General features: G+C 43.9%; 1 protein-coding gene across 4 annotated transcripts; it reads left to right on the top strand.

The window, feature by feature from the left end:
- Positions 1–1,791: 1,791 nt before the first annotated feature.
- On the top strand, positions 1,792–22,689 carry bcl9 (BCL9 transcription coactivator). Of its 4 annotated transcripts, XM_028393475.1 has the most exons (11): positions 1,792–1,966; positions 2,196–2,363; positions 3,754–3,920; positions 14,486–14,970; positions 16,558–16,871; positions 17,023–17,130; positions 17,266–17,452; positions 18,025–18,121; positions 18,219–20,400; positions 20,858–21,139; positions 21,270–22,689. In XM_028393475.1, the coding sequence occupies exons 4-11, from the start codon at positions 14,684–14,686 to the stop codon at positions 22,307–22,309; spliced, it is 4,497 nt and encodes a 1,498-aa protein (XP_028249276.1). In that variant the 5' UTR covers positions 1,792–1,966; positions 2,196–2,363; positions 3,754–3,920; positions 14,486–14,683; the 3' UTR covers positions 22,310–22,689. The 4 variants fall into 4 exon arrangements, with proteins under 4 accessions (XP_028249276.1, XP_028249275.1, XP_028249274.1 ...); XM_028393474.1 differs by lacking the exon at positions 2,196–2,363; XM_028393473.1 differs by lacking the exon at positions 1,792–1,966 and having other exon boundaries at positions 1,992–2,363.
- The last annotated feature ends 364 nt before the right edge of the window (positions 22,690–23,053 follow it).

The following is a 23,053-nucleotide window of genomic DNA, read 5'->3' as shown; positions in this document are numbered from 1 at the left end:
CTGGAAGAAAAATGTCTTTACTTTGCTAAAACATCCTCGCTTTGAGATTCTGAATCAGTTCTCACACAGAGAGAGGAGCCAGAACACACACACACACACACACACACACACACACAATCAGGCCAGCTAATAATGTGTGCACTTAAACATCAATTCATTCAATCCCCAGTTGTCTTGATTATACATTTGGGTTAGATTTGAAGTGTATCTTGATTAAATATTGAGAAGGACCACTCTCACATTGCATGTCCTTAATGTTTCACTCTTCCTCTGAGGCTTGTGATAGTCACTCTCTGATAAGTGTGTGTGTGTGCATGCTGCAGCCGAACATAATTTTATTTATCGAGCGGCATCAGCCTATTTTTTAATGTCATTAGCTACTTGGCTCATCATGAACACTGTTAAATCTGTAAACTGCAGTGAACATTCCCCGGCTGGGAAACAGGATGAAAGGCAATTTGCAAATAAACTTGATAAACCTACTATAATCATTGTAGAGTACTTCTTTGTAAAGTGGAAAAGGTTAATTATGTGGCTCCTCAATGAATGGTTGTCATAGAACTATGGTAAAATTGAGAGTGGAAGTATAGAGTATACCAAACATACTTTATACTTTACTTTATTACCCTGTCATCTTCACATTTCTGAGAAAGTAACGCCCAACAGCGATAGCGGTGCACCTGAAGATTAAAAGATTTTTTTAGAAGGACATTTGCCATAATTTGTATTATTGTTTAATATTTTCTAATATTAATATATACATATTTTTCCATAACGTTATATATGTAGCTGAGAAAGCTAGCGTTCAGGTGCTACATTTTTAGCATGAAAAGTGTAGCATTGTAGGCTACAATTCACTTTGCTAGCTGACAGCACATTAGCCTGTTAGCATTGTCAGCTACCTGTTTATCTTACAGCAGATTTGTCAGTCAGCAATGCTAGCAAGCCAATGTAAAATATTAGTAGTTTATCTAGACACTGATCAAACTGCTATTTAGCCAGCTAATTAATTACTTAAACTGCTAGCTAACTATTTTAACAGGCTACCACTACTACTAGCGAGCTACCTACTTAGCTCAACTGCTAGCTAAATACAGATTAAATAGTTAGCACTGAGAACTACAAATTTTTATCCCATGCAGCATTACAGTTTTACATTAGATTATTTTCACTGCCAGCTACCAATTTTTATGGCTACCAATTTATTTTAAGAGGATTAGCAGAAAGGCAGCACAGAGACAACAAAATGTTGTGTGCTATAATTTAGTTTTGTTTTCATCTTGTTAGCTTATTTTCACTCTAACTTGAAAAATAAAAGGTCAAGGAAGAATTCAGCCTAATTCAGCGGCTCCTGGGTTCAGTTTACTTCAGTTACCTGCACTAATGTTGGAGTATGTTGACGTAATTCAAAGTCGACTAACAAAATACTTTTAAAGGCATAAATGATGTAATCTGAAGTAACACACAACTCTCCCAACACAGCTGTCAGAACCTCCATCAGTTTAATGCTTTATGTACCCACTTTATTTCACATAGAGAAGTTTGAAGTGCGACATATTATAAAGATAAAATCGGTTTTGACAATAGTTTTGTGTGTTTTCCCACTCCGCTCCATGTTTGCGTGTGCATTTCCAGACTTTACCGTGTCACATATAGATGGACAGTGGCGTCTCTCTGCTGTCCGACAGTAACATTCTCACTGGCACACAGACCTGACCTAGAATTGCTACTTAGAATTCGGACTGAACCATCTCGCTGGAACGGAGGGGGGTGGAGAGAGAGAGAGAGACGACAGGAAATCTTGACTGGGATGTAATGGAGTAGGACCACTGGAAAAGCTTGGGCGAAAAGGGGGGAGGCATATTCCTATTTTATAATGTTACCGTGATAATGTTGTGATTTGATAAGTGTGCGGTGTAAATTCGTCGTTCGAGAAAAAAACGGGGGAACTAAGCTAACATTCCAGGTGAGTGTTCCCCTTTGTCACATCTAGCTGGAAAGTGTCGGTGCCACGGCTCGCCTCCTGGCAACGGGCACACGCGGGTCCTCCTCCCGGGGACATCTCACTCCGGTATCCGTTCTTCTCTGCCTCTGTCCCCGAAGGTGCTGTGGGCTAGCAAACCCACGTCGCACGTCTGGCCTGGCAGACAGTGAGCACATTTCAACCGTAAATGCCCATTTTTTTTACCCCCCAGCGCAACAAAAGCGGATTATTCACGATGTTTTCGGCATGGTGTGAAACCCGCGGAGAAATATTGGTTTTTACCCCATTATACTGGAGGAGCGCCCGTGCTTGGTGAAAATGAAAAAAGGACACAATGCAGCATGCATGTTCTGCATTCTTCGGGGGCACCACACCGTTGGTATTGTATTCCCTTTATTTAAATGTGTTTGATATGATTTTATAAACGCGTTAGGAGATTATAGGCCTCGGTTGCCTGATTGTGTCGGCCACCCCTATCATCTGCCGAGCGATTTAATTGTTACATTGTTAACGGAGCTAGCAGAACTTGAGAATGAACGTTTGCCCAACGCGGCCCTGAGTTGTTTTTATAATAAGACAAAGCCTTAAAATGAATCTCATTCTGAGTGTGTGTGTATTTTGTGTGTGTGTGTGCCGACGTCGTTGTTCTCGCTCTGAGCCGCCGTCCACTGCCTCCCTATTCGGGGAAGACTTTGTTTGCGCTGGCCGAGGCTCCATGAATGCGAGTGCTGAAGTCCTCCCTTCCCCCCCCAACAGTTCTCTGGCGAAACAGGAACAACTTCTTTTAGGAAAAAGAAAAAAAAGTTCCTGGAGTTTCAAGCGCCATGGAATTACTTTGTCCGCCAAGAGTTGTCCAGTGAGGCGCTGAGATTTCAGGAGGGAAGTCTGGTCCCTGTAGCCGCCGTGTGCTTTAGGGTTATTTGCAGACTTTTTTTTTTTTAGGTTTGTACATGTCTGTGTTTTTAGGACGACTTCCTCGAGTAGGCCCGTTCGTGAGTAACTTGTGGCATTGTGCTCTGTTACCTTGGCAAGACCGGAGAGCTAAACATGGCAAAGAATGTGTTCAGGCTTTTTACGTTTTAACTAAGCATGTTTAACTTGTCTCCACAGGTCCTGTAGTTTAAAAAACATTAAGTAAACGACATCCTTCACCTGGGGTTTTGTTTGACTTTACTTCCCTCATGCATAAAGTCTTGTTTTGATTCCTCAATCGAGCAACAAGTAATGTGATTTAACATTTTAAGGATCCACAAAATGTCAAAGAAATGTGCACCAGGTTAGAGTTATGTGATGTTTTCCTGCCTTTATTTGGGACTTTATTTGGGGGTACAGTCTCTTGTCTAAGGACTGTTTTCATAAACATTGCCAAGACAGACTTTCAAGTTAGATCTCTATGCAACAGTGATGCCTGCCTGTTGCATTGTACCCCCCCCCCCCCCCAAAAAAAAAAAAACCTGAAATCTTGCATCCACATATGGATATTTTGCAGAGGAAGTCCTGAACTAAGGATGCTCTTAATAGAGTATCACAGCCAGGCATGTACTCCCTTATGTGTACAGTGGTCGATAACTGAAGTATAAATGAGTGTCTGGGTGAAAAAGGTGAGCCCACACTGTCACTGCAGCCCCTAATGACCTCAGCTTTGCACTGGTTATGTGTTTGCTACATGTTGGGCTTGTCAACATGAGCCACTTGAGTGCTTTTCCTTGCCCATTTGCTTGTTTTGTGCTTCACCCGATGAGCAAAAATTGTTTTCCCCTCTGTTCCAGGTGTGAATGACTTGTGGCTGTAAGCTGTCGTGAGTGGGCCAGGTTCCTGCACAGCCTCCGTGGCTGGCTTGGGAGGAGTCAAGTGGAGAGCAGACATCAGTGCCCAGGGGACCTGAGGCCTGGTTCTCCATATGAGGCCCTGCTGAAAGGGCAGGGGGGCTTCTGAGGTAACCCAACTCAACTTCAGCTTTCCTGTTCTTTGTTTTATATCACACACTGACACAGCTTCTTACACACTTATCTCACCATCATCTTAAAGGGATACATTCACGACAGACTGCATGTACATAGGAGCTTCTGTTGTCATTGTTTTCATTCATAAGGAGAAAGTATCATAAAATATGGTAGGACAGTATGGGCTTTGTAGGAAGTCAACTATTGAGCATATAGTGCACAAATACTTACTTATATTATAAACTTTACGCTGCTGCTGTGTGTGTAGTGTGCATTTAAATGTGCAAACATGTTGTTTGAAATAGTGATTTCATGATGCTTTGTAGTGAATAGTGAATAAGGTGTCATACAGAGAATAGTCAGTAAGTAAACCAGGCAGTGATTGTGTGTGTAGGAGTAAGAAAAGCACCTTTAAACATTATAGTATCATTAAAAGATCAGACATTGCAACAAAAACTGCTTTCAAAGACGATCTGGTGCCATAATGAGATAGCTGAATGCTGCTGTGATACAGGCACAGGCTCTTCTCAGCATTGGTCACTATCACTTTGACATTTATCTGCGGTGGTGCCTGAATTCTGATGAGAGAGGCCTTGAATTGTGGAGCAGAGACACCGTGTTCGGTCGGTGCCGATGCTCAGATTCAGCGGCTCGAGGAACAGGGGACCTCCAAAGCCGCCCCTGGACTATCAGCACTGTTCTCTGATCTGCACATGCTGAGGACGCCGTGCGGTCAGGGCGCTCTCCCTGAGAACGCTGTGCACGCTGTTTATTTATCTGCTATCTGGTCCAAAGCGTGTTAACCAACAACCACAGTGAGGTGAAGGACGAAGGAAAATGGATATTGATGTAAAGCAGCAAAGGATTTATTTTTGCCTCTGTGTATTGGCCTCTCGTGTTTCCGTGCATTTGTTTGCTTCATGGGTTTTCTAATTAAAACTCGCGAAGGCTTGTGTTGTGTATGACATGGAGAGGTGGTTTGTCTCTTTCCTGTATATTGGGTGGCACAAGAAGGGAGGGGGGTGCATCAGACCCCAGTGTGTGTTTTTTTCTGTTGCTAGAAATGTTCTTTTTCACTCCGTAGGATCTTTTTTTTCTCGGTCATGCTTCTCTCATGAGTATTTACATTAATGAAACGTATCAGTTTCCCATTTACCTGGTTTTCTGACTAAGGCGTCCATTCACAATTCATTAAGGAATTTAGTTCAACCGCTGAATGGCTTGTACAGTAGTCAGGCCTCCATAGTACAGTAATTATGTAGGATTCCCAAAGGAGGAATTTAACGTGTCTGTGCACAGTTTTTTAGCCTTAATGTACCACTGTAAGTCTGCACGTTTACATATGGTGTGTTTGGAAGTTTAAGCGATCTGGAGTCAATGCTATAGTTACTAAAGTGCTTAATACTGTCACATTGTGGGCATCAAGAGGATCAAAAGACTCATTTAAAACACAACATTGTACTTAAATTATAGTATAATAACACTAAAGATTAACCAGTAGCTGCTTTTTAAAAAGTTATCAAAAATTACGTTAGGTTAAAGACATTGAGTTGATGAAAGACACATTTTCACCCTCGATTTGCCCGATTTGTCTCACTCTTTGAAAAAGAAACGGGACTGTAACAGGTTAAAATCTACTTTTGATTACTGTGTGGTTAGTGACTTATTGATTGCTGCAAAATTGCTCCTTCCTGCCTTCCTCCAGCAGTCATAATTGGCAATTGACATGTCTTCTAATGTCAGTAGATATGAGTATTGATCTAATATGATGCATTGGATAGAAGTATCCGTAGGACCTTTATTAAGCTATCAGTGTTAGCCAGATGTCACAGGTTCATTCATTGATATTGAATCTGTCAATTTCAGAACATACGTTTTATAAAGCTCTTATTTGAAGCCAAAAACCAGTATACTCCATATATAAAATTGTTATTTACAGGTCATTGCTTATAACATGCCACAGATGTCTTGGTTTTCATTTATTGAGTTAATCAGTTTGTGCGGCTTGATTAGATATTACATTTCTAAAGATGTTATAATAGTAGTTTTAATAGTACGTTTTCACAGCCTAGTGTGCTAGGAGATGTTTGTGATTCACTAATAGCTGCATTTCATATCTTTTTAGTGTAGGAGGTCATGGCCTCATATGTGTGGATGTGTGGTGGGATTGTTGCCCATACAAGATCCCGAGGGATGTGTCTGGCTGAGTCAGAATGTACCAATCAATCTGCTTTCATGTTTCTCTGCTGTGATTGACAGTTATGGCACAGACAGCCTGCTTCTCCCGCTTCGAAGCGAGAGGGGGTCTTCTCGAACAAAGCTGCTCTCAGGTGAAACCTGCAGGGCCCTGTGACCTGCAGTCACCTCAGGTTTACAGATGGACAGAGGTCCAGAGGCAACTGGCTGTTGCCACTTAGCAAGGGCTAATGTCATCGTGAGGAGCTAAGGCTGGAGCAGGCTGTAGTGGTAACATTGGGATTTGGGCCACTGCACTTCCTCTAGTTTGTAGAGGATGACACAGTTCCCACTTTGTCTGTCTGCCATAGAACATGTAAATCAGAAATCTTGATTTTAATTTTAAAGAAGACCACCTTCTGAGTGTCATCTCCTGTGTCAAATTTGCTTGGCATAACCATCAGTGTAAATATGTTCTTTGGTTATGTTAAATAAAGCAAAACATAGTTTTTTTTATGGTTCTACTCACCAATTAGCAGGAGTAGTAGTTATTCAATAAATTGAAACTTAAATAAAAATATAATGTACAGCTAAAACGTCTCTGTTGAAGATCTTCTTTTCTTTTTTATATAAGATTGTATACAGAATTTCATCAAGAAAATTAAATGTGTTACAGTTTTAGTTTTGATGTTTACCATTATATTACCTGATTTATCAAGAAAATTATGTGCGTCCCTCTGTAACTCCCTCTTTATACTGGACATACAGACTCACTAACATCTGGTTTTTATATTCTGTGGGAAAGGGTACAGTCGTGGTGGGTCAAATGACTCTGCAGTAGTCTTGGGTATTTATTGGCTCTAGTTCTGATTGGCACTAACATAACATGACACCTGGGTGGATCATTGTTGAGAAACTGAGCAATTGTTTGTCATCTTAGCCACAAGTAAACACCGTAAGATTGTCATTAGCCTCTATGCTGTTTTCTGCTTCTTCTTGACTTCCAGTAGAGCATTCATGGGCACATAATGCACCACGGAAGAAAACCTGACATCACACCTGTACTCTTTTGGATACAAAAAAGTGGCAAACTTTTCTTTATTCTAGCCAAAACAAGTTTTAGAGTAACTACAAGTGCTATATATGGAGGGAGAGTTTGTAATGTAACAACATAATCTCCTCTTTCCTGAAAAGATAAGGTGTTCAGAGTAAAGAGGCGACGGTCAGTGTGTGTTAATAGGCATCATCCGTAATTTGCTCATCAGGGTTTTCTCCTGTTGTGTGTGGCTATTCTGTGATTTCTGCGTGTAGCAGAGTGTCTTATTGCTGCAGATTCATAATGTTGGAGGAACCTAAAGAGACTCAGACAAAAACGCACACAAGTAAGCTCTGACTCATGGGAACGGTACATGCCATAAACTTGAAGCACAGTTTTCAGTGCATCTCAGACATTATTAGGACAGCTAAGTACTGCCGCATGTGGGTATTTCTCGGCACACTAGCATGAGTATGTGCGTGTATATTACTTTGTGCCTGTATATTTAATTGGGCAGGTCTAAGCCAGTGTGTTTAAAATTCCATGGGAATGACACACCAGGGTAAACTGGGGTAATTCAGGGACACAATCTGGCTCACATTCTCTCCAGAGTGCTAATTTTGTAGTATGATAAAGGAGAGGAGATAGATCAGCTATTGTATACTGTGTCTGTTTGTATGTTCCTCCTTGAGTAAAATATAGATTTGCTTGTCTGTTGTGATGCCAGGTCATAGAAGATGCCTGAGCTGTGTCACTTGGTTTGACAGGTTGTGAATCCGGTTGCTGCTGTTGCGTTGTGACTTGTCACATACAGAAAGAAAATATTTTAGGTCACGTATCTTAAGGTTTTCACTGCTGTTCCATCAACGATACTTGCAAGTCACTTGTGGCGAGTGGCTCGCAAGGAGAGCCTTATGACCAGCAAGTTGAGGAGTGCAACTTTCTTTTACAGTCTTTCAATGGTCTACACGGCCTCTGAAAGGCCTGACCGTTGGGATTTCCCACAATGCTTTTAGTCACAGGGAGACGTCCTCCCAGCATGAGCAAGGGTGGAATGTGGCCCGAGTGTGGGAGCGACTGTCCGGACGGAGGGAGGGAGTCACGGACCAGAGAGCACGGTCAAGGGAAGGGAGGAACGAAGGGGTCTGCACAGAGGGCAGCAGAGTCTCTCTTGAGCAAGTGTCTCTTTGTTTGACTTTTCATTTTAACTAGAAATAAATTAATGTGTTCCTTACTTTACTGGTAAAATCGCTGGTGATTTTAGTGAGTACTGTTAACACAATACAGCACTTCTTCCTTAATTAGCATTTTATAAAATTTTGGTCCAATGGAAAACCAGCCATGAGCTGAAAAAAAGAGATCCAATCCAAAAGGGATCTGAAAAGATTCAGACTCAGTCGGAAAAAGACCTTGAATAATTGGACTATATCTGAATGCTGCTGACCTGAACAGACCTAAGACCCTAAGATAGACCACCAACAGTTAACAGGAAGCTGTATTTTAAACTTTAGCGAAAAATCAGTTGCTTCAGTTTCCCCTTACCTCAAAAACTCATTGTCCTCTGAGATACCATTTTCCTTTCAGACCTTAAAAACATTTGCATACATTTGTGTATTTGGCACTTTGATTCTTAGACCAAAAACAGATGAGACTGAAACTGAATCTGGACCAACTTGTCTGAGTCTCTCGAAAGTGTCCGAGTGGATCTAATGGATATGTGCTGCTTACCGCTCGGATAGCGGTTAGTCTTGCTGCTTCAAGGTTGTGGGCAGCCTGACTCCATTGTGAAGGCAAATGGCAGGTGAGGTTTACAAAAGCTGATAACCAGTCGGAGTGAAAAACGGCACACAGTTTGTTGTGTAAATCTGATTTCTGAATTTATGTTGGGATTACCACTTATGTTACAGTTACCACTTAAGATGGCTTTCCATTAAGTCACTTTACTCTTGTTTTGAAATGTTCAAAATGAGGCCCAACTCCCTAGTGCAGATATAGCAGAACTGATTATGATTTTCTGAATCGTTGTTGAGGAGAGAGACCAAAAAGCCATCTGCTGGTCTCTGATGTCTTCGAGTCACTGACACCATTGCATTTTGTGTCTATTAAGTGTTGGAAAGTGGATTTTAAGTCTTTATACCTGGTAGAAATGTTAGCAGAAATATTTTCAGCATAAATATATAAACATGAAGAGACACGAGACTCTGATGTGTTTCATATTTATTGTTTAAAATGTCTCAGAAGCACCTTTATCTTTCTGTAAATATTTAAGTGCATGTTGTTTAGTACCGGTTTACTGTTAGGTGTAATCAGATCCATTGTATGGGTAATTGTAATGGGCTTGACAAGTGTGACGCATCACAAAACAGCCAGTTGCAGTCATTAATTTTTTTGATGATAATCTTATTGTCAACGTTTGATGCAGGCACACCTCTAATTTGCACCCACACTTGTCGTGTTACAGAAATAATGCTCCATTATTAACCAGTCTCTGTTTGTTGTATTCTTAGAAAGGTGAGCAAGTGTATGCGTGTGAGTGGGTGTGTCTTGCATACACCCACTCAACCAGAGATGCAGAGACAGAAGGCAGATGGAAGGGGCTGGAAGTGCAGGGTGAAGTGTGTGAGACGGAGATCAGAGCAGGCCAGAGTGTTGAGTGCCAGTCCTGCTGCTGGAGCTGGCCGCCACACATGGCACCGTGCCCAGGCTACGCCAGCAGATGTGTCACCAGTGAGTCAGCTGTGTGTGTATGTGTGTGTGTGCACATGTCTGAGACATGGACACCCACCTGCACACTCTGAGAAGAGAATGGCTTGTGTAATAATCCCCCACCTTTGCTGGTAAATCTGTATCGCACCCCTTTCCCATCTTTCTGTTTTCATTGGCACCTCATCGCTGTGATGGACACGGAGAGGCTTCTGTCACCACAAAATGATATGACAGGATGTGACATTGCACACATGTTGCCTCCCTGGGGATGGAGGGGCATCGTCTGCTGTCCAGATCCACTGGCAGGACTCAGGTGAACAGATATAAAAACCTGGGTAAAGAGGGATGGAGATAAATAGATCCTTCACTCTTATTGGAGAATGCGGAACTGTTAATTGTAAGAATTTGTGGGGTGTGGTTTCAATGAAGATAAAGCACTATTCATGTGCAAGCGTCCCTGGTCCTGTCTCGGTAGATATATTATGTCAAATGTTACGTCTGTGGCGTCACAGCTCTATCTTTAGTGACACTCGGCATTCCTAACATTCTGTATGTGCCAAGTGCAAATCATGAGTGGTATACAGGGTGTGGTCTGCTGGGCTAGTGCTTTGAACGAAGTTACCTTAACAGGTGAGCACACAGGTGTTCCCTCAACTTACTAAATTGTTATTATATTTGTTTAGTACACTTTTTTTCACTTTACACAGAGTTAATGTCCGCTCTCTCTTAAGGTAGTCAATGCATCAGTATCAGCGGGTGAAAGAAGCTGTTGTTGGAAACTGTTGGTTGTGCACAAGAAAACAGCAGCTTGATGTCCTTTTTCAAGTATCCGTATTGGTTTAGGTTTAAAGCCAACTGATATAAAGCCAGGATTTGCAGCTTCAAAATGAGAAAGTACAGTAGCAGTTTTAATTTAGAAACAATAACACTCACCCATCTCCTTTGCAGTAATTTCGAGGATTGTTGTTTCAGCCTTGTGTTTATTCAGTTATAACCAGTGAGTGATGTTTGCTAACTTGAGGTCAATGTGTCAGTTTAAAAAATATTACATATAACATTCTTTAGTTTATTCCAACTCAAAATGATCTGTCTGTCTGTCTGTCTCCAGTAGTATCTCCAAAAAAGATTTGACTAATGTTCTCAGATATGGGTCCATGTAGAAGTGTTGACCTTTTGGAGGATAGGGTTCCTGTCCGCCACTTATAATTACTACCTGTGGTTGTTGTGTGTGTTTTCAGAAGCATATCTATTAGTGAAATCTGTCCGAAATTTATTGGGTTTTCTTGCAAAAAGCTTTGACTTGAGGCGTGCGGATTTGAATGACATGGTTACATGTATACATTGGGCTTATTTATGCAGGTTTTTTCTGTTATGGAGAATCTGCCGCCGTCTCTTCAGGCTGCATGGTTCACTGCTGATGGCCATGCACTTTGTATATTCTTGAAGAAAACTGTGAGGAGAGGTGGAAATAATGCTTCTGATATTGCCCTAAACAAATAATGGGCTAAAGCAATTGTTGAGATGGAGGCCGAGCAGACGGAGAGCGGGTATGGGAGCTAGAGAGCGAGAACGAGAGAGCAATACTCCATTGTGACTGAACTGCAAAATGGGATTTGCATAAATAAGGCTGAAACATCAGCAGGCCCGTTTACAGCCAGCAGCAGTGCTGAGATGAGCGAAGAGAGATGGTTGGGTGCTTGTGTGTTTTTCCACTCCTTTTTTTTTTTTTTTTTTTAAAATCTTTGCATATTGTTGTGTTTAGAATTTAAGCCAGTGGCCTAGGTTGGCAGCAAGGTCAGGGCTACTGTTCCTTGTTGATCCCACATCTCACTAGTGGAATATACGAGTGGATACTATATTAGTATAAATCCTCCCACTCCCTCAGAGGAATTTGGGTGACGTAGCTGGGAAGGGTCTACTCTCCAAGCAGGCAGCGTACGATGCCTGTTACATAAGCATGAAAATAAAATGCTCCCATTTAGTGCCACCCGCATCGGAAAACCCAAATCTAATTGAATTGAACTATTTTCTGCCCTCGTTTTATGTGGAACCTCATATTTATATCGGATCATTTTTAGAGCCTCATTATACCATTTTCCCATTAACTTGCATGCACTGAAGTGAGCAGTGATAGACAGTTCTGTGTCTTTACTGGCGATAGAAGAAGAGAAATCCCTGTGATTACCTCTATGATGCTTTGTTGTGTGAGTGTGGCTAGATGTAGCTTGCACACTCCTGATGTGTGTGTGTGTGTATGTGTAGCTGTGTCAGTGTATTCCTTATGACAGTCATGTCAGCAAGCTTTCCAATTAGTGTCTCGTTAGCATGCGATTGGAGAGAGCAGGTGATTGACAGTTCCTGCTGTTTGTGTCTCTGTGCGTGCAAGTTCTCAGATTTTAGTATGATTGGGGTTTAAGTTTCAATAAAACCCTTGAGGGTATACATGCTAGTTAGGGCTGAAAGAAGTGGGAGGTGTGTTGTTTGATCAATAACATCTCAAATTTTTAAAGGAATTCTTTGGGCATCTTTGGACAATTGACTTTTGGTTACTCACATCAGTCAAGACTATCCGGGCTTAACATTGGACACAGGAATGTTCTTCCCACTAAAGCACCTTTAACACTGAACAACAAACCCCACTCACATCTGGCTTTTGTCTGGAATGGGACAGGGTACAAACTGCATTCAGCCCCCGGTCAAATGACTGCAGCAGTCATGAGACTTTAGCTTCAATTAGTAGCAATGTGAACATGACACACGGGTGGACGCTTATTTTAGCCCCTTTTCCGGTACACCTATGTTGGTATGTTTAAAGACTCTGCGATCACAGCCAGCAGTCCTTCTCCTATCTGTTTTTACAAACTGGGTTGCTTTTGTTTAATAAGTGTCCTTTTTCTTGTTCACATAAATATTTTTGCATGTACAAAAATTGAATAGGTGAATTTATAGACAAATGTTTTATGAAAATGTGCATCCACCCCCCTAATTGAGCCATCGCAGTGTCAGACATTACTCACTTTTTTCCACACCTTTTTAACAGGAGACCACATATAAACCTAATTAACGTAATTATACCCTTGGCATTAATTTGTATTTATTATAATAATGTAAGCATGTGTAGTGTAACTAAAAAACTAACCTACATCTCTGATTTGGTGCTTTTTCTTGTTGTCCTCCCACACACACCGTACACATTTCCTTAATCCAGAGTCTGTACTCATAGAGCTCCAAATATAGAGACAACATGTCACTTGTGAAACCTGTTGTACTCTGAATGCATGTAATGCAGATAGAAGTTTCAGTTCATTTCCTGTGTCACCACGTCGCGGCTTCAGAATTACTCATGTATAATTGTGTGTTGTGGTTCTTCTGTCCACAGTTATGTATCAAAGCATGTTGTGTAGCAAAATAGAAACATGTTATTTGACTTAGGATGGAGTTCTTTCAAGCACTTTTTGTTGTAAATAAATAGGCAGTAATAGGACCACCACTTCTCTGAAGAGCCTCTACTTCTGTGTCACACAGTGTGTTTTTATGTGTAAAAGGTTAGCCTAATCAGTTTAATTTGGATACACAAGCCTCCTTCTGTTCATGTGGAGAAGCCAGCCTTTGCTTGTGCGCAGTAGTGATCCGAGGTAGTGACAGTTGTAAATCACTTCTCCTGTACACCACTGAGAGACGAGTGTTGCTGCTGTAGCAGCAGTCAGTGTGTTTGTCTGGTTCCCAGTGACACCCACCCCCACTACCTCCCCCTCCAACTCTCCACCTCCCTCTCCCCAGGGGAACTCTGGAGCCAGTTACAATGTTGAGTGTTTTGGAAGAGCTCCTAAATATTTTCAGGATGACAGTGTAATCTGACTGACTGGGCCGCTCTCTTGAACAGGATTCTCATGCAATTCTCGTGCTCACTCGCACACAACAGAAACATACAGTGGTCGGGTTGGATTACAGTACTAGCTCTCCCACTCAACCACCACACTTCATGTGATACCCCGCCCATAGGCTTTAGAGAATCAATGACTAAACTTGCTAATGTTAGCTTTCTTTTTTTAAATTGAGGGCAAATAATTACATGCTAATGATATTGGCCTGTACTTATCTTTTTACATAAATATTTTTCTTAAGGATCCACCAGATTTCAGTGCTTTGTGGTCAGACAAACAATTAAAAAAAACTTTGACACTGTTTCCACAGTTGCTTGATTGCTGTATTGCCAGCATAGCCATTTTGTATTTTTTGTGTTGTTGTTTTTTTGTATTTGTGCAAAATGGTTCCCAACAGACTTGTTGTGTTTTTGTGATTTTGATTACTGGTCATTGTGTTATATTAAATACAATTAGGTGGTGGTAATGCAGTGCTGCAGGATAGTTATTGGTGATTGACAAAGTTGTGGCCTAACGTGTGTGCTTACAAACACACTCTGTTCACCTCTTTGTGTGATTTTGCAAGATGTTTAAAACAACATCTTTTGTAGTATATTTGTTTTAAGAAATTAAAAGTTCAAAAGAAAGTAGGATCGACCTCCCAGTCACACACTGTAAGAATGGAAAAAGATGTTAGGTTGAATGCCACTGTAGGTTTGTTCAGTCGCCTTTTTCATTTTTTTAATAGTCTTTTATTCTCTGTTTTTTTTCTCAACAGTGTGCCCGAGGGCCATTGAAAGCCCCCTTTGGGGAATTTCATAAATACGCCCTGAGCAAGAAAATCCTCCTGGACTATTGTTATTGTTTTTACACACCTTCACACCCACCCACACACACACACACACACACACACACACACATACACTCACATACACACGCACACACACTCACTCACACAGACAAGGACATAGAGAGAATGTTGGAGGTCCAAGAGGAGAGGCCAGCGGCGGCAGGTACAGCAGCGACACATTTCAGCAAGAAGGAACGAGGGAAGAAAGAGAGAGAGGAGGCCAAGGACGGTCGGGGAAACCTGTCGAACATTGGGAATCCTGTTCCTGGCTCCAGGAACGTGCGTGCAAAAGCACCGCTCTCGCACGCAGGCAGTCCTCACCAGCTCATCACCCCACCCTGTTCTGTAGTCCTGGGAGCCCCATCAATGCACTCCAATAGGCTAAAGAACTCCCCGTCCACCAACACACAAAGGTGAGTGGACTGACAGCCTGTATGCTTAGTGTTGATCAAATAAATATACATATGTGTATATATAATAAACTAAAATCTTTGTTCAATTTTAAATACATAAAGTGATTCAATAGTAAGTAGACACCGTGGTCTGTTGTGCAGGTATGACACTGGAGGTTTTAGTAGGACCACCAACTGCTTGGGTTTGGAAGATTTGTGCTATTATCCAGTGTGTGTGGGACAGTGCCACCCCACTTCACTCACTATGCATTAAATTAGCATTAATTGACCCTGGTATGGCCAGAGGATCAGTCAGAATCCAATGTGAGTTTTTAAAACTTCAGGCCATGTTGAGTGTGTTTAGTGCAAGTATTTGTCATATTTTATTAATTCCAATGGGGAAATTTGTTTTTTCCAAACCATCAAACATTACTACCTCACATGGATGCCTTTTTATGTAGGAGGAAGTCAAATGATCTGGTTGAAGTTTGAGGTGAATGTGCATATTACACAGAAAAAACGCCAATTGCTGAAGGCTTCTTGTCCTGTGTTGTGATTACAGCCTTTGTGGGTTTGACTGTCTATGTCGTAAGTGATCAGAAGTTAAATTGTGGACATTAGATGTAGGTCAGGTGTACTGACAACCGTACAATCAGCTCCTCTGCTTTATTAGTTTATTTGAAAGGTCTTGATGTGTGATCCAGAGCTGCTCCAGGGTCAGGGAGTACACTGTGCTTGGATGTTTTCCCTGCTGACTCATGGTTCTGGAGCCTCTGGAAACGGCTGTCTGGACTGCCAAAATTCTGGCTTTGCCTTTTTTTCTGCTGTACATACAGTGTGCTAGGCTGTGGCTGTACTTTTTGGATATGTTGGCATTTGCTTCATACTACTCGTACAAGCGTGTGTGTGTTTATGAGGAAGAGAGAACAGAGAAAGAGACGAGGGTGTGGTAAGGGAGTTCTCTGCCAGTTGGATGTGTCCTGCTTGCCTAAACTGAACTGCTCTCATAACTAGTAAGAAGTCATTTGTGTCGGTGTCTGTGCCTGTGTGCGCACGCAGTCTGTTTCAGGTCCAACTGCGTGCAGTGAATTCCCAATACCAGTAACCTAATCTTGACATCTGTGCCAACTGTTGGATGTCATATGACGGTGTGCTTAGTCGTTGCAAATTGGGGGGAAAAAAAGGAGGGCAGAAGAGAACAATTACAATTTTTCTTTTCGTCTTATCTCCCACCTAATGGTACATGTTATAATTGGGTGCTGGAGGTATTAGACCTTTTGGATAGCCAGCTGTCTCAGTACGGACCCCTCCTCTGGCATTCTTTTTGTCCAGATTCAGAGTATGATTACCGGATAAGCTTAAACTTACAGCCTTGGGCATTTTGGTTGATATGCCCCATTTCCCACTTGTTATATGTTTTTTTATGAGTGAAAAACAAGGTCACAAATAGATGTAGGAAAGCCAAACATGATATTTTTAAATCCACAAAATGTCATGATAATCACAGGCAGGTACATGTGGATGTTATAAAGCATTAAAATGTTAAATACACATGTTGCTGGAATGGATTTACAATTTAAACGTTAAATTTGATCTTTTTTTTTCCAGCCCTAAACCTAAGACGGAGGCAATGGTACGATCACCTCCTGTCATGTCCCCCTCCAATGCTGCCCAGATGGACTCTAAAATGCCCAATCAGGGTAAACCAGGGAGCACAGGCGGCCAATCACAGCCCTCACCCTGCGATCCCAAGACGCTGGGTACTAAAGGGGGTCAAAATGTTACAGGGGGAATGGGTCTGAAGAATGGCCAGGGCCTGACCTCTGGTCCAAGTTCCAAGGTGAAAGTCAAAAGGGAGAGAAGCACCTCGGTGGAGTCGTTTGAACAACCAGAGAGTGGCACACCCACTAGTGAGGAAAAAGGTAAGAACCTTTAAGCCAGTTATGAGCAGATCATCTGTCTTGTTGTGTAAGTATGTGTATCTTTTTCTAAATACAACACAACCTAGCACCAATTGGACATGTTGAAATATATAATATATCACTCACAGTGGTTGTGTATGTGCCTGTACAGATAGTAGCAGGGTGAAGAGGATGTGTGTGGCAGAGAGGAGGCAGCCATACAGTGGAGCTGACTGGTGCTCTGGGGGAGAAAGTGATGAAGATGACAAAGGATTCTTCAGTAAGCGTGTTTTAATGTGTGCAATCAAGCATGTATAGTAGCCTACTGACTTTATGACAGCTCCTCAGTAAAACTACAATTTCCATAAGGCTGTACTGCTCCTAAAGACTTGGGGTTCTTGCTGTCTCTCCATAGACTGTAACTCCAGTGATGTGAAGCCCCAGGACTCTGTCACACATTCTACCTCCAACGCTGGACTCAGTCGCTCCTCCACACCCTCCCACAATACAATGGGAGGCCAAGGCTCCACGACAGAACCTCCAAGTGGCCAGAAACCAGGTTCTAAACTCGTTTATGTCTTCACAACGGACATGGCAAACAAGTAAGAAAGCTGCGTGCCGCAATCCCTTTGTCTTGCTACACATTTTAAGTATTGCTGTGTTCAGACTAATTCAATCACAACAGCATGAGACGACATACACCCACAGCAGAAGCCTTTGAATTGAAGTTTAAATTTAAATAGAATTACTAACAATGTCAATCGCCCGAAGTGTATATTCATTCCCTTCTCACAAGTAGTTGTTGATTTCTTTGATGTGTGTTACAGTTGTTTGTGTGTATGGCACTGGGAGACACCCCCCCCAACTTTCTCATTTATAGCCTAAATCTATTGTGTGTATCTTCACCAGCTTGTGTGTTTCTCAGTGGGTGTATACACTTGGCTTAGATTAACACTCTCTGTTGGGAATTAGAGATCAAAGATGTGGATGCTCCGTGCAAGGTGTTGTGAGAGTGTGCACGCAGTGGTTTTTTTGGTCTGTTGACCTTGGCATTACCTTCATGGTCCCATCTAGTACTCATTCATCCGGTTCTCAAATAGACACACACATACACACACACTCGTACTACTGTGTCAGATGACTGATATCTGACTGTCTGCCTTTGTGTCCTCAGGGCAGCTGATGCAGTTCTTACTGGCCATACAGAAAACATCATTGCCTTCCACATGAAAAACATCTCCAACAGCAAAGACAAAGCTCACCTCCTCTTGGTAAGGGCACACACACCCACATTCTATAGCACATATGTTTATCAACATCTTGAGCATGTTGTAACTTAAATGTGTTTGTGTCCCTCTCCTGTTAAAGAACAATGCAGCAAATGTCCTTCGAAATGACTCCAAGCCTCCTCAGCAAACCCCGTCCCATAGCCAAGATCAGAGCCACCAGCCTGGATCCAAGCCGTCCTTACCTGGCATGGCAGAGCCAAATCCGCCTCAGCCTTCAAATCAAGGGAGCCAGCCTGGTGTTCTTCCACAAGAAGGCTCATCCTCTGCTGGCATGGAATCCAAAAATATTCCTGGCAGTAGCCCTACTAACACTACAGCCCCAGTTGACCAGGCCCCTGTCACCCAACCTGAGGCAGGCCTCAACCCTCCAACATCAGTTGAAGGAGTGCAGGGGGGAGGACCAGTTGGAGCAGGTCTGACACCCCAACAACAACAGCAGCAGCAGCAGCTGGCCCAGGAGCTGTTGAACATGGAGGCCAATACAGAGGGTCTGTCCCAAGAACAGTTGGAACATCGTCAGCGCTCTCTGCAGACCTTGCGAGATATTCAGCGCATGCTCTTCCCTGATGACCGCGATGCTCCACCACCTGGGCCCCCGCCGCCCCATGGTGGACCCCATGATGGTGGCCCTGATGGTGCACCCCGGAGGTCTGAGCAGGGCCCATTACAGGCTATGATGGCACAGTCTCAAAGCCTTGGACCACCAGGTGGACCAGGAGGACCTCGTCCACAAGGCCCACCATTTGGCCCTCCTCATGGTCCCAGGGACATGCCCCCGTTTCCACAAGATGAAATGGGTCCACATATGGGAGGGCAAGGTGGATGCGGAGATGGAGATCAAATGACCCCAGAACAGGTAGCCTGGTTGAAGCTACAGCAAGAGTTTTATGAAGAGAAGAGAAAGAAACAAGAAATGCAACATCGGCCCATCCCTCCAGACATGATGATGCACCCCCATGGTCCCCGTGGCATGATGCGTGGACCACCGCCCCCCTACCAGATGGGACCTGGAGAGATGTGGGGTGGACCAGGTGGTCCACCAGAACCCTACCCTGATCGCATGGCCATGGGCCCGGGCCCCAGGGGCATGCCTCCTCATATGCAGCGGATGCCTGGGTTCTCTGGTATGATGAATCCTGAGATGGAGGGTCCCCCAAGGCCAGGCATGGGCTGGCCTGATGACATGCCTCCTCGGATGGGAGAAGCACGAGGCTTCCCTGGAGGACCTGGGGGGATGTTTCCTGGTCCAGGGGCTCGTGGTGAGCGTTTTCCAAACCCTCAGTCAGTCCAAGAAGCAATGTTTCACCAGGGAATGGGTGGGGAAAAGGGCCTTCCTCCTGGAATGATGATGGACATGCAGAGAATGATGGGGCACCAAAGAGGTGGAATGGAACCTGGAAACGGCATGGGCATGTTTCCCAGAATGCCTGGCGATGGTCCTATGAGTCCATCCTCTAGGCTCCAGGGAATGGGGGGCAGAGAAATGGGTCCTGAGTTTGGCATGGGGCCTGGACCTGGGCCAGGACCTCATGTGCACCCATCCAAACTACGAGATGCCCCCATGAATATGAGTCCTGATGAGATGATGAGAATGAGAGCAGGTGGAGGACCTCCGATGGAAAACATAGGTCCACAAGGCAGGCCCATGCAGGGCCCTCCCTTCCCGGACCAGACACAGTCAGGAGACTTTCCAATGGGGCCAGGGCGACCCTTCCCTGGTGGCCCCGGAGGAATGAGGGGTCCACATGCAGATCAAGCCTTTGGTCCAGAACACAGATCTACACCAACAGGAGGTAATGGCCGTATAAACCACCTTCCATCTGCTGGTGGCCCTGCGCAAGGTCAGAGGGGTCGCAAGCCAGCAGATTTGAATGTCCAAGCAGGAGGGGGGAACTCTCCCAGTGTTAACCCTCTCAAGTCCCCACCTCTGAGACAAGTACAGTCCCCTATGATGGGCTCTCCCTCTGGAAACCTTAAATCTCCTCAAACACCGTCCCAGCTGGCTGGCATGCTTACTGGCCCCACAGGTCCTAGTGCCCCTCCAGCTCCTCCATCCTCTGCACCAATGAAGTCTCCCCACTCCATGATGGGTTCCGCAGGTGCCTCTCCTGTTCATATGAGGTCTCCTTCTCTTCCTAACCCCTCTCCAGGATGGGCCTCCTCACCAAAACCACCCATGCAGAGTCCTGGAGTGCCACCTCAGGGTGGCAAACCACCCCTCAGTATCACCTCACCTAGCATGATGGGAGGAATGGAGCAAGGTTTGTGTTGTTAACTTTGTATTTGTGAGTGCCTCTCCTTTCAATGTGATTTTTTTTTGTCTGCTTACAGTTTATCTTTTTTTAAACTGTTATTGGGATTTATTTTGTAAATTTAAGTCTTTAGTCAGGTGTCTGTAATTGTTGTTATCTGCCTGTGTTAATAACTGACTGACTTTTAATCTACAAAACTGAAAATATGTTATTTAGTGGCTATTGGGTTCATCACTCATTTGTCTCAACACATCTGTATCAGGGGTGGGGTTGAGTGGGTTATAGTCCAGTGGCTCCCTCTAGTGGCCACTTTATTCAAAGCCACATTATTTTAGAGACAGTTTAACATATATATGGAGGTATCACTAATATACCTTTGTCACAGATGTAAAGAGAGGAGGAAATCTTTATATTATATATTTTATCATTTCTTTGTTTCATCATCTCTCATCATGTCGTTCTCCAGGTGGTAACGGACCTCCCTCAGCCCCTCCTTCATCAGGGGCTCCATCTGGCTCCATGTCCCTCCCAGGCAATGTCCCATACACAACGTCTGGCAGTCCCTACACAATACCCCCTGAACCAACACTATCCCAGAACCCTCTCTCAATCATGATGTCGCGCATGTCTAAGTTTGCAATGCCCAGCTCCACCCCTCTTTACCATGATGCCATAAAAACTGTTGCCAGCTCTGATGATGACTCGCCTCCGGCTCGCTCCCCTAACCTGCCTTCAGGGAACAATAACGGTAAGACATCTAAAATATGTTGTTTAATTTGTAGTTTAAATTCTGATAACCTTGGGCCAGATCTAAATATTTCTTTGTTTTTAATGTGCTTCAAAAGTGTTTGCACTGAATCATTCCTTCTGGCTCACAGGTATGGCAATGAATCACCAAGGCAATCCACGTATGATGGGACCTGGAAATGCTGGACCCATGCCTGCCCTCAGCCCTCTGGGTATGAATCCAATGGGATCACAGCCTCTCTCTCACGGCATGCCCCCACAGATGCCCTCTCCTAATGCCCCTAACATGGGCCCTGGCATGATGCCACATGGCATGATGATACCACCAAATCCCCAAGACCCTGGTATGGCAAACCCTCAAATGATGCCACAGGGACGTATGGGTTACCCTCACCGAAACCAGGGATATCCCCTCACCCAGTCACCTTCCCAGCAAGGTCCTTTCTCTCCGCACAACGGCCCTGGTCCCCAAGGTTTCCCTGGTCATCCCATGGGCTTCCAGGGAGAGGGAGGACCTATGGGAGGACGGATGGGAAACATGCCTCATGGGGGAGGGGGTGATGGGGGCATGTGCAAGCCCAATACTCCCGGGGGGCCAGAATTTAACAACATGCAAGGTGGATTCAGTGATGCAGACCTTCACGAGGTAATGCGGCCAGGAGCGTCTGGCATTCCCGAGTTTGACCTGTCCAGAATAATCCCATCAGAGAAGCCCAGCCAGACTCTGTCGTACTTCCCCCGAGGTGGAGGAGAAAACCCTGGGGGGAAACCACCACATCCCTCTGGTTTTCCCATGCAGGGCATGATGGCCGATGGTCCACCAAGGATGGGGATGCCCATGCAGGGGATGGGGGGAATGTCAGGGGGGCCAGGTGGGGGAATGGGCCCCCAAGACATGCCAATGGGCAACCCTGGCCACAATTCAATGCGGCCACCAGGATTCATGGGCCAAGGCATGATGGGCCCCCAGCACCGGATGATGTCCCCTGGTGGTCCTGGAGGGATGATGCAGGGGAGACAAATGGCACACCCAGGCCCTGGTGGCTCACCTAACATGATGATGTCACTGCAGGGCATGGGTGGTCCCCCACAGCAGACAATGATGATGGGGGGACAGATGAGGCCACGTGACATGGACATGGGGTTCAGTCCGGGCCCTGGAATGTTCTAATCCACCAGAAACCTTGTATCTAGAATGTTCTTGGACTATACGCAAGGATGGAGTAAGGATCATGGGAGTGTGGAGAGTGTTCAGAAAACTGATGGACTCAAGTAAAGGAAGTATAATATGAGAGAGGATGTACCCATTAAATGAACAGAAAGGAGCTAACCAGTCACCTAGTAATGTCCTGTGGGAACTATTCCAATGGAGACTCGGACAGGCCCCGGAGTGGAGTACTTTTGCCACAAGAACATTTAAATTTTGTTTCATGAACTTCAGAATGTATGGGATTGTTGTGCATCAATTTCGCAAAAAAAAAAAACTGATCATGTGTTTTTTGATTATCTGACTATGAAGATGACTTTGACATCAAAGAGGAATCAACCCTACTAAAAGTCAGCGTGGAGATGCTACAGTATATGTCTACTTTTTTCAAATTTAAAACAAAAAAAAAACAAAAAACAAGAATTTCACGGAAGTGGTATGGAACAAGAGAAAGGAAGAAGAATTTGTGCTTTGTGAAGACTTTAGTGGAACTCCATCTTGTCTCTCGCTCCATTGTTTTGACTGTTTCTGTACAGTATATACGTGAGAGTGCGTCTGCGTGCTTGACAGATTGTATGTTTGTGTGGTATGTATGTGTATGTATGTATAGGCATTCTATCAGTGACCTCTCAACTCCTCTTACCCAACTTTCATTGGGGGGGAGGAATGCCCCCTAAAAATACTGTACTGTTTACCATTGGTGGGCTA

Source organism: Parambassis ranga, chromosome 21 (genome assembly GCF_900634625.1).
Source record: "Parambassis ranga chromosome 21, fParRan2.1, whole genome shotgun sequence".
Taxonomy (NCBI): Eukaryota; Metazoa; Chordata; class Actinopteri; family Ambassidae; genus Parambassis; species Parambassis ranga.
The sequence above is the reverse complement of the archived record's forward strand: the minus strand, read 5'-3'. Positions and strand labels throughout refer to the sequence as shown.